The following is a 13,581-nucleotide window of genomic DNA, read 5'->3' on the forward strand; positions in this document are numbered from 1 at the left end:
TTGAGCTCCTACTTTGTGCAGGACAAAGTGCCAGATACAGCTTCCATGACATCCTTACTTAAAGGCTTATCTCCTCCCTTACCTATTGTTTTAAGACCAGCCTTAGCTCTCTGTATGGATTTTGTTGGCAGTTTCCTGTGTGTCCTGTCTAGTAAGAAGCTGTTTTTGTTAACACTCCAGGTTATGAGGATGGGTCCTGATGTCAGGTCTATTCACAGCACTAGGCAGTTCCTGGGCTTGGGGCCTCTCTTTGTGGTGGGAGAGAGAGGAGGAGTAGGTGATAAGGAGAGATATGGACCTCTGAATCACATGGAGACTGGAACTGTTGAGTACCCTCTACATATCACATTCTCATTTAACCCTTAGTTAATATTCACAATTGTATGAAGATGACATTGTTTAACTGCATTTTACAGCTAGTGACCTGTAAAAAGCCACACAGTAAGTAGGATATCTGGGAACCTGAATCTCTTTTCTAAGTCTTCAAAGGCTTTCCACCAGAATACACAGGGATCCAGTAGAATTTCAGGTCCAGAACAAATCACTCTGTGCCTTCCACTTTTTATAAGATGCAATCTGTCTAGAATGTTCATTTAATAAAGTAGTAAAGGGAAAAGAGGTCATGGACAGGAGGTTGATAGCCTGAGAGGTATGTGGGATAAGGGTCCACCATTTTTTATTTTTATTTTTGGTCTATATGAGGAGCCCCTAAGGTTATTTCAGAACGAACTGTTACTGCCTGCCTTCCTGAGTTCTTGCCCATAATAGAGAGCCCTGTTTCCTCCACTAGATAAAAATATGAATGGCTGGTCCAGTTTTGTCTCAAATAATGATTGTGAGGAGCAGATAAGGCCCTTTGTAAACTATGGCACTAAACTATGGCATTCACAAATTTGTAAGGTAGCATACATCTTTTCAAAGGTATCATGGAACTGTGAAGTAGCTGATTAAAACATATTCTTGATTACTTGAGATACAGGAGGGCAGTAACAACATTTGGTAACTGGACTTTGTAGATACAATCTAAAACTGCATTCTAACAAGCAATTTTAACCTTTCTGAGTTTTGGCTCTTTGTAGAGCTTAATAAAAGAGACGAGGTGTGAAATGCCAGTAAGATTAATTAAATTTCTTCTCCTTTGCGCTCTGCCCAAACATTGATGTAATTAGGACACAACAAGATGAAGAAATAAAAAGCCAAAAAGACGTACCGGTACGTTCATGGCTTCTGTCAGTGAATACTGAGGTAAGGAAATGAGTTATGAGTGTAAGACTTAAGACATCCCTGGGGACCGCTATGATTCAGGACATTCCCTTCGGCAATATTCCACAGTCTGAGTACCCAGGGCACCCCGCAGTAGGGAGGGAAATACGGCCTTGGCTAAGAACGCGCGTACTCACGTGTATACACACACACACTTACACGCGCGCGCATCCATTACACATACACACGGCCTGTTTCCTCCGCTCCCCCTCCCCCGAGGGGCGGGTCTCTTTCTCTTTAAAGAGCAGACGGTCTCCGCGCAAACCGAGGCTCTCTTAAGGCCCCGGGGGCCGGGACCCGAGCTGCTCGCAGCCAATGGGCGCGGTGGAGCGGCTCGAGCGCGGCTGACGCTGCACCAATGGGCGTTCGCCGGGGGCGGGGGAAACGGAGGAGACACTATTGTTGATGAGGAGAAGCGGCGGCGGCAGCGGCTACACCACCTCGTTGCTGCCGGCCGTGGCTCGGGCGTCCCCCGGATTCCGGCCTCATCACCCTGTCGTGGGGACCTTCCCTTCGGCCTCCAGCATCCTATCCCTTCAACCTAACAACAAAACTCCCCGTCTCGCTCAGTCACCAGGGAGGGTGGACCGATATGTCCCAGCGGGTGAGGCGTAATGGGTCTCCCACGCCGGCCGGCTCCCTTGGGGGCGGTGCGGTCGGCACGCCCGGAGGAGCCGGGAGCCGCCTGCAGCCCATGAGGGCGACGGTTCCGTTCCAGCTGAAGCAGCAGCAGCAACATGGCAGCCCCACGCGGAACAACGGCGGCAGCGGCGGCGGCAACAACAACAGCGGCTGCTGTGGCGGCGCCCCAGGCCCCTCAGGCGGCGGCGGCAGCAGTGGAGGGGGCCCGCGCACAGCCTCACGCAGCACGAGCCCCACGCGCGGCAGCGGGGGTGCGGCCGCGCGCACCAGCCCCACGGTGGCCACGCAGACGGGCGCGTCCGCGACCTCCACGCGAGGCACCAGCCCCACGCGCGGCGCCGCGGCCGGGGCTCGCGGGAGCCCCCCGCGGCCGCAGCCCCCGCCGCCGCTGCTGGGCACCGTGTCTTCGCCTTGCTCGTCGCCCACCCACCTGTGGACTGGCGAGGTGAGCGTGGCCCCACCCCCAGCCCGCGTCCGGCACCGGAGGAGGTCCCCGGAGCAGAGCCGATGCTCTCCGGAGAGGAGGAGCCCGAGCGCCCCCGTTTGCAAAGCAGGTACGTGCTGGGGGCCGCGCTGCGAGGGGAAGGCGGTATTGGGAAGGGGTCCCGCGCGTGCGTTGCTACCGCGCGGGGATTGCGGCGCTGCCGCCGAACCGCGGTGGCCGGGGTAGGGCTGGGGGCGGGGCCCGAGTGGTGCAGCCCCGCCTCCCCCGGGCCAGCCTCGTGCCCGCCTCGGTATCTCCCCGCCGGTCTCATTCATTTCTCAGCCGGCTCCGCGCCTGTTCTTGCAGTGGAGGTGCAGCCGCTAACCTTGTTCTTTGGCTGATAAGTGTTAATGATAAACGTGGGATTTTCTGGCCGCGTGCTGGTTACTGCTTACCCTCATTTGGTGGTGAGACTAGGAGTGGTTTGTCACTTTGTTTTAGTGACATGGTTAATTTAGTATAGCACTGTCTGCTGCTAAGTATTTCTGTTCCACAAAACAGTTCCAGATTTGAGGGACTGAATACGTCAGCATAGCTTATTTGGATCCCTGAAGAGACGTGAGCCTGGGAGCGTACGGTATTAGCATTTCCTAAGACTTGATAAGTGGATAGCAAGAAGTGAGAAGTATATTAAGCGAGATTCCTTTAGAGAGAGTTTATGTGCTTTGTCTGAGGGTCTTGGTGTATTTCTGATACACTGATTTTGTGTTTAGGATGTAAAGCCATTCATTTGTTTTTTTGAAAACCAAAATCCAAAGTTTGTCTCTTATTACTTCAGGAACCCCAAAATTGTTTTATCTCTATATCTGGGAGCTTTTTTGGGAAAGGTCCTGAATGGCGCTGTTGGGTTCCACTGGAGTCATTCATAAAGAATAGCTCAAAAGAGATTCAAATTGTGGAAATGGAAAGAGATAAAATTTATCATCTGATCGCTCTCCTGTTAGAGTCTAGTGAAGGAAGATATGGGTGGTTTTTAGCTTATGTATAAATACTGACAATATATAACTTTGTCTTTCCCTGTCTGGGGAATTTCTGTTAAAATCTTTCAGGCAGAATGGCTGGGAATTTCAGGAAACAGTACAGTATTTCCTAACCAAATAAACAGATGAAGTGGTTCAAGAGTTCATTCAGAAATGCAGGGAATAGGATGAGTTTTTCTATGTATTTTGTCAAAGAATTTAGACAATGGAAACTTTTTTGGAAAGTTATCCTGAAAATGGAAAATTATCCTGAAAAATGATCAATAGTATTTTCTAATTAGAGCAAGAGGACAGTTTTAAACCTTTTGAAAATGCAAAATGCTTTTTTAAAACTTTGTTAGAAGTACTAGAACCCCCCTCTTCCCTCAAATAATAGCTATCACTGAGCTCCTGCCACGTGGTGGGTGATTTACCTACAAGATCTCATTTTGATTCTCACAATAGGTTTTAGAGATGTTAAGTAACAGGTGATAGAGTTGATACTTGAGTTTTGCTGGGTGGTACTCCAAAACCATGTCCTTTATATTTTATCAAGGAGATAACTTTATGATGTGTGAGATAAAACCTGGGAAATACATAACACACCAAAATTACGTGTGCTTAGTTTTTGAAGCAACTCTTAGAGATATTTGGTGAAGGTAATTGCTGCAATTTACCTTCAACCTTCTGGAGCTGGCATAGTGTGGTAGGTAGGACAGCTGCTTTAGTGGGCAGTAGAGATGTAGGTAGGAGGTGGTTACTCCATTCTGATAACAATTTTTTCTGATCTCTAGAAGGGCTGTATTTCCTGGGATCTTGGGCTCCTGATGTGCCCACTTTTCATGTTTCTCAAAGCTCCCTTCCCCCAGATCTGTCATTCCATAGAGTATTCATGCTGTAAAATGAACATTCTTGTTATCTCCATTCCCCCCCCCCAAAAAAAAAAAAAAAAATCTCCAGAAAAATAAAAACTCTTTCCTCTAGGCAGCACTCTCAACTACTAGGTGTGAAAAGGGATCCTGCCTATTATTAAGTTATGCTGAAGTGGATGTCTTGATAGCTTCCTTCCCAGGAAGCTATCAAGACATCCACTTCATAATTTAATAATTCTTGGTTATTAAGTTAAGACATCCACTTTAGCATAACTTAATTCTTGTTTCACTACAGTGAACTTCCATGCAGAGTGGGACAAAATGTTTTCGGATTTTGAATCTTCCTTCATAGCACAAACCAGACTATTTGCTGTTTTCTCAGACTGGAAGGAGAGAAAAAGAAAAAAGGAGAGTCTTTTCAATTGTTAGACTCCCTTTTTGATTAAAGAGAGATTACTACTACTAGTTTGCACCCTCAATGAAATGTAGAAATCCTTACTGGTAGAGGGGAAGTGTCTACCTTATGTTAGTTCTGTAAACCTCATGTTTATTAGGCTGCCAGCTTCTGGGTGTCTATTGGATGAACTGGATGTCATAACCTTTTTTAGGGATCCAGTATCCGAAGAGTACCTGAGTCTAATAAGGTCGCAGGATCTTTAGAGGGTCTTCCCTATTCTGCTGGATCCCGACCCAGTTGCTTTGTTCCCCCAGGATTAGAGCTGATCCAGAACTTACTTCTCTTGACTACTATAAGGTAATCCAAGCATCCATCCCTGACAGATATTTCAAACTTCCCACGTTCAGTGCCTGTTGTTTCCATGGCAAAGTGGTTTGTCATTAGGAACTAAGACATGCTTAGAGAAGGTAGCTAGGCAACAGTGATAACTAGATAAAATGGTGAAGAAGGTGAGGTTTGTTTTTGTGCCTTCCCTCTTTTTACCTGAGTTTGTCTTCATAAATTATCAGATAGATATATTGTAAAAGGAGAGGTGGCATTAGCAGGCTAGGAGAAGAGGCTTTGAGTAGACAGTGTGGGTTTAATGGCTGTGTTCCACCACTTAGAAGCCATGTGATATGGGGAAGTGAATAACTTCCTGACCCTTAACTTTCATCTATATACCTCATATCTACTTCATATGGTGGTAAGGATTGCATGAAAGAAAACTGAAAAATACTCAGCACAGTACCTTAGTATAAAAATTAGCTATTGTGTATCATTTTGGTTTTGCTTCTAGTTTTAGTGACTATAACATAATTGTAGGCTTAGTTTTCGTGGTTGTATGGCATTTGACATTGGAGAGAACGTTGCCCGGGAACACCTAGAACTGTTTCTCTAAGTGTGGTCTGTAGTTCATCTGTATCATAATCACTTAGTGTCCTTGCTAAAAATGCAGGTTCCCAGGTCCTAGTACAGACTTTGAAAGTCTCACTCCACTCCACTGTGATTTTCTTGTGCTCTAAATTTAAAAAAACAGTCTCTAAAAGCACCAAAGGGAAATATTTGAAAACTCCTCATTAGAGAAAGGGCATTAATATGTATCAGTTATTTTTTTGTAGTGTGGCTGATATGTAGATAGCAAGTTGTGTTTATGCTAATTTCCCCCTTACTTTGGATGTATCATGTTGTGTATGAATTTGGTTGTTTATTGGGGTAGGGGAAGTGGCAAGAGCAGCAAAAAGAGATGGCCTTCTTTGGACTAACAATCAGGAATAGAGTACCAGAACTTCATATTTGTGGCATCTTAGATTTCTACTTTTTAGTACTTTGTGAAGTACACAGCTTTAAGAATTCAGTGTTTCTCCAGCATTCGGAGGATTGCTGCTAAATTCACACCTTCAAGGAATCCTTTTGGTTTGTAATGTATGCATTTTATATTTGAAGATGAAGTAAAGTAGAACCTTACTATTAATTCAACATTTTGGCTAGCAGAATTTACATTTAATTAAGTTCAATTCTGTAAGCTTTGATTACTCTGTGTTCAATACAGAAATGTAAAAGAAGCAGGGAACTGACTCACAGAGCAGCCACGTAAGACAGGTACATAAGTATATAATATGATAGGCTCATAAAGAGTGAATAATTCTATATAGGATGGGTGTAGAAGTTCTGGCAGAGGAGATGGCTTTTGATTTGGGTTGGAAAGGGAGGAGCAGAACTTTATAGTTGGATCATGGAGGTGTAACAATATATCGTATTCAGTCCTATATGTCTTAAAATGTAGAGTATAGCATGTTGGGGAGAAGAGGGGCAGTAGGAAAAAGAAGAAAGGTAAGTTATCACAATGGCCTTGAATAGAATGTATTCCATGGTTGATAGCTCTTGAGCCAGACTGCCAGGATTCAGATCTTGGCATTACCACTTACTTAGTGGCTGTTTAACTTCAGGCAAGTTCACTGCACCTCTACAAAGGGAATAGTAACTACTAGTACCTATAATAGAGGATTGTTAAAAGGATAAAATCCTTGTAATCTTCCTGTGGGTATAGGAATCTCTCATTGTTAGCTATTTTCATATCATCTTTATCATCCTAATCATCCAATTGTTTAGGCATTAAAAGTTAATTCGTTATAAGAATTCGCATTCTTAGAATTCATAGAGTTTATAAATACTTAGGATGAGTAGATTATGAATTTGAGATAGGAGAGACTGTAGGAAAGTAACTTACAAAGGCATTGGATACCTGAATTTAGGTGCAATGGCGGTGGGAATGGCAAGGAAAAGAGATTGAGGCGACTTTGATATGGTCAACTGTTGGATTCAGGGTTTGAGAAAGGGGAGTTGAAGATAGTAGTTTGGTGGTACATAAGCAACACAGGGAATGCAAGTTTAGGAAGAGAAAATGAACTCAGTTCTAGACAACTTTAGTATGTGCTGTCAGGAAATCCAGGTAATTTTCTAGATTTTGGGAAATACAGTTTTAGAACTCAGAGGTACAGTTTGAACTGGGGGCAAAAAATTGGGACTCATTGATTTCAATTCAATAAACATTCATTTAACAGTACTTGAAATGACTAATCTCTAGGATGGATGAGATGATGGGGAGAATGCTGAAGATAGAACTCTGGGAGAAAACAAGCATTTTAAGGGTAGAAAGAATAGCCAGGAAAGAAGCATGAGAATGTGTGATAGGTGGAGAAATGGTAGCACAGTGTTGAGAAAGCCAAAGAAAGAGCAGATTTCAATGGGGAGATAGATGCTAAAGATTTTCAAATTCTGTGACGAGAACAAGTAGACTGAGCCTTTTGAATTTGGTATTTTGATCAGTTGATCTCTTGAGAGAGAGTAGTTTGAGTAGCATGTTGGTGGCACAAATCGGATTAAAGTGGTGGGTCAGGAGGTAGAGGTAATGATTATAAATTACTCTTATGGATTATAAATTAGTCTTAGGTGACTGAAAGGAAGGAAAGTGACAAAACAGGATGAATTATTGAGCTAAGGTTCATTTGTTTATAGGATGGGGAAAACCTAAGCATGCTTTATAGGTTTGGGGAAAAGATTTACAGGAGAATGAAAGATGATGGCAAGTTCAAGAGAAGATGGAAATAGTGGATGGAGCAAAGTCATGGAAAATGTGGGAGGAAGTGGTATCCAGCACATGGTATTGTCTGGAAATCTCAGCAACTATTAAGGACACTTCTTTCTCTGAGGATGGGAAGGAGGTAAGGGTGGGTTAAGATGATAGATAACTCCGCAATAGAAGGGAAGGACATTGAGAAAGTCAGCTACTTTCATCTCTAAACTACTTGAAGAAAAATAGCATGTTTGTCTTATTTTTAAACTTTAATTTTTTAATCAAAGTTCTTGTATGTAATTTAAAATGTCAAAGAGCACTAAACATATAATCAAATAAAATGTTTGTCTGCCACATCTCTCTCCACTTGCACTTTCTGCTTCATAGAGGTATCACTTTCAACTCTTCGTGGTTCCCTCGAGTTTACCTACATATTTCTAAATAACATGCTGGTACTACTCCTTCAAGATTTTTTCCCCAGCTTTATGTAATATATTAGTCTTTCTATGCATATACATATATATGTGCTATGGAAAACGTAGACTTAGCTCCTATATTGCCATCTTCCCCAGTTTTCCCATTTATAGTTGTAGCACTCTTCTGGTTAAATCATTATTGTTTAAATTACTATGACTATGTACATACTGTTTACAGCAGAACCTTGTGGAATGCTACAATTACATTTCCTTTATAACTTTTTGTGCTCCTTGAAATTAAAATTGCTTTGTTTTTTTGTCACTTTGTTTTCTATAGACCTATATAACAAACTCATCCTCCAAATTTTGGTAACAGAACCTTTCTTTTAAATATTTTAAAACAAATCAGGTATTTTGTTGTTTTTTTGTTGGAGATATCCCTTTTGGAGTCTTCTATCCTATTTCAAACTGGCTCATTGATCTCTAGGTTTCTGGTATAGTATCACTTTGAAACTTCTCTGGGAATTCTTTCACCTCTATTTTGGATACTCTGTGATCTCTGGATCTTGTTTTGCTGGAGCATATAACCTTCAGTAATTTTTTGAGAGATGGTACTGAGGTAGGAGAGGTAGCCTAGGAAATTGACAGCCCCCTCCAGGGTACAACACGAGGTGCCTCACTGGTTACGCAACGAGTGACTGTCTCAGTAACTGCAGCTGGAGAAAAATAAGAACCAGTTTTATCCAGCAAGGCTAAGCCCTATGACTGGGACCTGACCTTTTTAGATAGTTATAAGGTCATTATAATCTCATTTACATTGTAGTTACTGTGGCTTCCATCTTGTATCTGATGCCATGACACTTCGGAGGAACCAAATAAGGAGGAAAAACCGAGTAACGATGGTCCCGCTCAGGGGAAGGAAATGAATGAACCGCGTCTATGGGTTGTCACCGTTTCCGCCCTTGAAGGGATAAAAACCCGATTGTGACTTCCTCCATTTGACTAATTCTCTGAGTTCTCCGACACTTTTCTCTCAAGTGTGTACTTTCATTTTCAGTAAATCACTTCTGCTTTCCTGCATCTGTCTTGCTCTTGAATTCTTTCTTGCATGGAGACTAGAACCCGGTCACCGGTGCTCTGGGTTGAGACAGTACGTAGGATATATACAGAGGGTGCCACAAAGATGTAGACACATTTTAAAAAAGGAAAACTGTATTAAAATTGTAATACTCAATATATACCGATAAAAGATGAATACAAGTGTTTGACTTCTGCAATTACAGGAGGTGCCCAAAGTGGTTACCATCAGCATAATTTTAATACAGTCTTTTCCTTTCTTAAAATGTGTATACATTTTTTTGGCATCCTCTGTGTGTGTGTGTGTGTGTGTGTGTGTGTGTGTGTATGTATTTTTTCTTTTTTTTAAATTAAGATCTTGAATGTTTGCAGGTATCTGTCTTTATACTTGATACTTGATGGTTTGACTGGATATAGACTCCTAGGTTAGAAATAATTTTTTTACTGAAGTTTGAAAGGACTTCATCTTTTAGCTTCTAGAATTGCTGTTAATGCCATTCTGATTCTAAGTTTTATATATGTAATGTGTGTGTGTATGTGTGTGTGTGTGGTTTTCTTTATGGAACTGTTATAACCATTCTGAAACGATGATTGCCTTGGTGTAGGTCAGGGGTTTTTTTGTTGTTGTTATTTTTCTCCCCATTTAGTGTGCTAGTTATGCTGGAATTTTTCAATCTAGAGATTCTTCATTTCTGGAAAATTTTCTTCTATCATTTCTCCTTTCTGTTATCTTTGCTTTATCTTTTGGAACCCCTGCTGTATGGAACCTATTGGGTTGAACCTATACTTATTTCTGTCCTAATTTCCATCTCTGTATCTTTTTCTTCTTCCTAGCAGATTTATTTTATCCCCTATCCTTTCAACTGATTTTTAACCTTTGGCCATTATATTTTCGTCTTTCAAGACAACTTACCTTACTCTGATTGTTCCTTGTTAGTGTCTTCTAAAAATAGTTATTAAAAAGTATAACTACCCTCAAAGTGTTCTTTTGCCCTCTTGTCCGCAGAGCCATTTTTGTCTTGAGCTTTGTCTTTCATGTTGGAAATTTCCTTTAGTTTCTATTAACATTTAAATAAGACACATATATGCTGATTAGTTCTGTCTTGTGGGTCAGGTTGGTAGACTGGAGGATCTTACTGTAAAACAGTGATGCAAGGATTCTCAAATTTAGGTTTTTTCCTTCTCTTGGGCCAGTTTCCCCACGGAAGAGTCCTACACATATTTTGCCTGAGATATGTCTTCTGTCCTTAAGTCCAGAGTCTGTCTAGTTAATCTCTCTAGAGCATTTTTTCCCAATCTTTGTGCTCTGGAGAAACCCTTGGAATAATTTTGTTATGAATTGAGATATAGTGATATTGTAATAATTAATGCTCTTCTGAGTACAGACTTAATTTTTCTGTGGAACAGTTTATTTGGCCAACTTATTATAAGCCTATCATTTTGCATATTTTCCCCTCTAATTCTTGGGGGAAAAACGTAGGTAATCTTAGCTTACCTTTCTTGACATTAATCCCCTTTCATAGATTTTTAAAAAAATCCATAGGCAACCACAGTACATTTTGATTAAAAGGGATTTAATTTTTCTAAAGGTAAGTTCGTAGATTTAATTTAAATAAAGTTATTTTTTTTTACAGTATGAAAATTTATTGACAAAGTTGTATAGTAAAGCTAATAAAACCATAAGACTAGATAATGTGAAAAAAATTTAGCCTGAGACACAATTTTGTGTTAAGAATTTGAAAAAATTCTGAGTAACATGATCTGTCTCAAATATATAGGTCTAGCAGAATTATTTTACACATATGTTGATTTATGAACCCCATTTATACACCTATACATAAAAATCAATGTTTTAAAAAATAAAAATTTTATTTCTTAAAGGTGAAACATGTACTTGGATTCTTTTTTCTCCTTTTGCTGTACAAATAGTCATTTCTGGGTTGAACTTGAAATGAGCACCACCACCTTTCTCTTTCAAATGAAATAAAACATTTCTTTCCTTGTTCTTGATGCTTGTTAAACAAGAAAAAGTTTGTTTATTCATATAAGAAGTTGAAAATGAAGCAAATTATTCGTTGCTTTTCTGTGAATGGCAAGACGCTTTTCTTTCCAAAGAAATCTAGAACTTGTATCAGGGCAGATCAGGAAATCTTAAGTTGAGCTTTATAATCAGACTATAGCTAAATTACTACTTGTACATCTGCTTCCCAGACTTGGTTGAAACCTGTTTTCTGCAGTTGCCTTCTTTCCTGTCTGTCGTCCTTGTGAGTTATACCCTCAAGGTATATTTTTATTTCTGTAGTAGTATTTTAATAGGAAGTCTTTGATACTCTTTCTGGTAAAGGCTAGCATGAGGGCAAGGTGAAATCACCTATAGTTTATTCCAAAAAAAAAAATCTACGTGACATTTTTAATTGACTAATTCTTCTTTATGAACTAATGTAAAAATTCTGTTGGAAGTAAACTTAAAAATTTTGGGGAATTCTTGCCCTCAAGGAGCTGATTCTGTAACAATGTTGTAGGCTACCTACCAGCATGTATTCATCTTTCCCTCCTTCCTTCCCCTTACTCTCTCCGCTCCCTCCCCTCCTCCTCCCTCCCTCCCTTCTTCCATCCCATCCTATCTTCTTTCTTTTTCTTTTTATGCAAGTAATACATACACACGATAAAAATTAAAATTATAAATTGGTAAAGAAAATATAATAAGCAGTCTTCCCCCTACTTGTCTTTAAGTTTATTCTTAGAGAAACCAGTTAGCTGTTTCTTTATTATTTCAGTTATGCATACGTGACTGTTCCTATAGATTTATTACATTATTTCATCAGGTTTCTTTTGAACATTTAGATCATTTCCATTTTGCTGTTAAATGGCGCTGTGTTGAATATTCTTGTTTATACTTCTTTGTGCACTTGTGTATTAGTTTATCTGTAGGATAAATGCTTAGTAATGAAATTTCTTAGTCAAAGATGTACATTTTTCTTTCTCTTGTCAAATATGTTTTCAGGACTTGATATTAGTTTATATTTAAATTCCAAGATCCTGGTTTTTTTCTTATCTTCCTTTGGATTAATTATTTTTTGTAATTCCATTTTACCTTCACTATTAGTAATTAGTTATACTTCTCTATTATGCTGTTAGTGATTGTGCTAGAGCAGTGTAGTTCAAAAGAACTTTACTGCAGTGATGGAAATGTTCCGTATCTGTGTTTTCTAACATTTCACATTAGAAACATATCAATATACAGTCATGCACTGCTTAACGATGGGGGTACATTCTGAGAAATTTGTAAGGCGATTTTGTCGTGCAAACATGGAGTGCACTTACACAAACTTAGATGGTCTAGCCTCCTGCACACCTAGACTATATGATATACCACCCTTTTATATATAGGCGGTGTGTCATAAACCAAAATGTCCTTAACGTGGCGCATGACTGTACCTTCATTTCCTGCCTCCCGTACTTTGTGCTGTTATTTGTCAAATATTTTGCTTCTCTGTTAAAAATCCCACAATGCATTGTTACTTTTACTTTAAATGGTTAATTATCTTTTAGAGCAATTAAAAATAAAAAAATTTTCATATTTACCCTCATTTTTACCATTTTCAGCACTCTTAATTTCTCCGTGTGAAACAGGGTGGTTGTAATACGTGGATGAAAAAGAGCTTTTGAGAAGCAAAAAATTGATAGGACTGTTAACTGATTAGATTTGAGGGGTGAGAGAGATGAGAGCATAATGATGGCTGAGATTTTGAACATACTTGGGTGGTTGAATTAATAATGTCATTAATAATTGGTTTCATAAATGCTATTCTGTATGCATACAGAAGAGGCCATAGACTTTTGGGGCATAATGCACTAAAATTTTTAACATTTCAAAAATAATATGATAATATGGCAATTTTGTAAGATAAAAAGGCTTTTTGTTTTGTTTTTGTGTCTTCCAATTTACTATTCTTTAAAAAATTGTAACTTATTTTATTTGTTGTTCTACTAGGACTTACTAAGATCTATCTCATAGTTTCTGACAAACCGTTTGACATTAAATATGTTTTCCCATTATGTATATATACTGATATTTGTAAAGATGAGGACCAGTGACGTCTATTTGTATTATTTTAGAACTCATGTTCAGTATGTGAAGAGCAGCTTATAAGGTATTGAGAAGACATTATGGACTTGAGAATTAAAGAGAGAGAAAAAATATATTTTTGTAACATCTGGGGGTTAACAATAAAAACAAGAAAATACGTAATATTACTAAGAAGGGTAGTACATACTTAATGGCAAAAGCTTGATATATCCCTATGGGACTCTAGTCAGAGTGCTTTGTATGCAGTCAGAATTGTTAGGAGACTT

The 13,581-nt window shown here is 39.8% G+C and overlaps 1 protein-coding gene across 2 annotated transcripts in view; it reads left to right on the top strand.

Moving 5' to 3' along the window:
• The first annotated feature begins 1,661 nt into the window (after positions 1-1,661).
• The window catches only part of FAM117B (family with sequence similarity 117 member B), a 65,003-nt gene continuing 53,083 nt past the window's right edge, over positions 1,662-13,581 (top strand). Inside the window, exon 1 of one of the 2 annotated variants that reach the window (XM_019726839.2) lies at positions 1,662-2,459. In XM_019726839.2, coding sequence (XP_019582398.2) covers positions 1,856-2,459 — 604 coding nt within the window. In that variant the 5' untranslated portion in view covers positions 1,662-1,855. The remainder of the gene's footprint in view (positions 2,460-13,581) is intronic. The other variant, XM_074340330.1, reaches the window with a different exon arrangement.

The sequence above is a fragment of the Rhinolophus sinicus genome, linkage group LG01 (genome assembly GCF_036562045.2).
Source record: "Rhinolophus sinicus isolate RSC01 linkage group LG01, ASM3656204v1, whole genome shotgun sequence".
Classification (NCBI taxonomy): domain Eukaryota; kingdom Metazoa; phylum Chordata; class Mammalia; order Chiroptera; family Rhinolophidae; genus Rhinolophus; species Rhinolophus sinicus.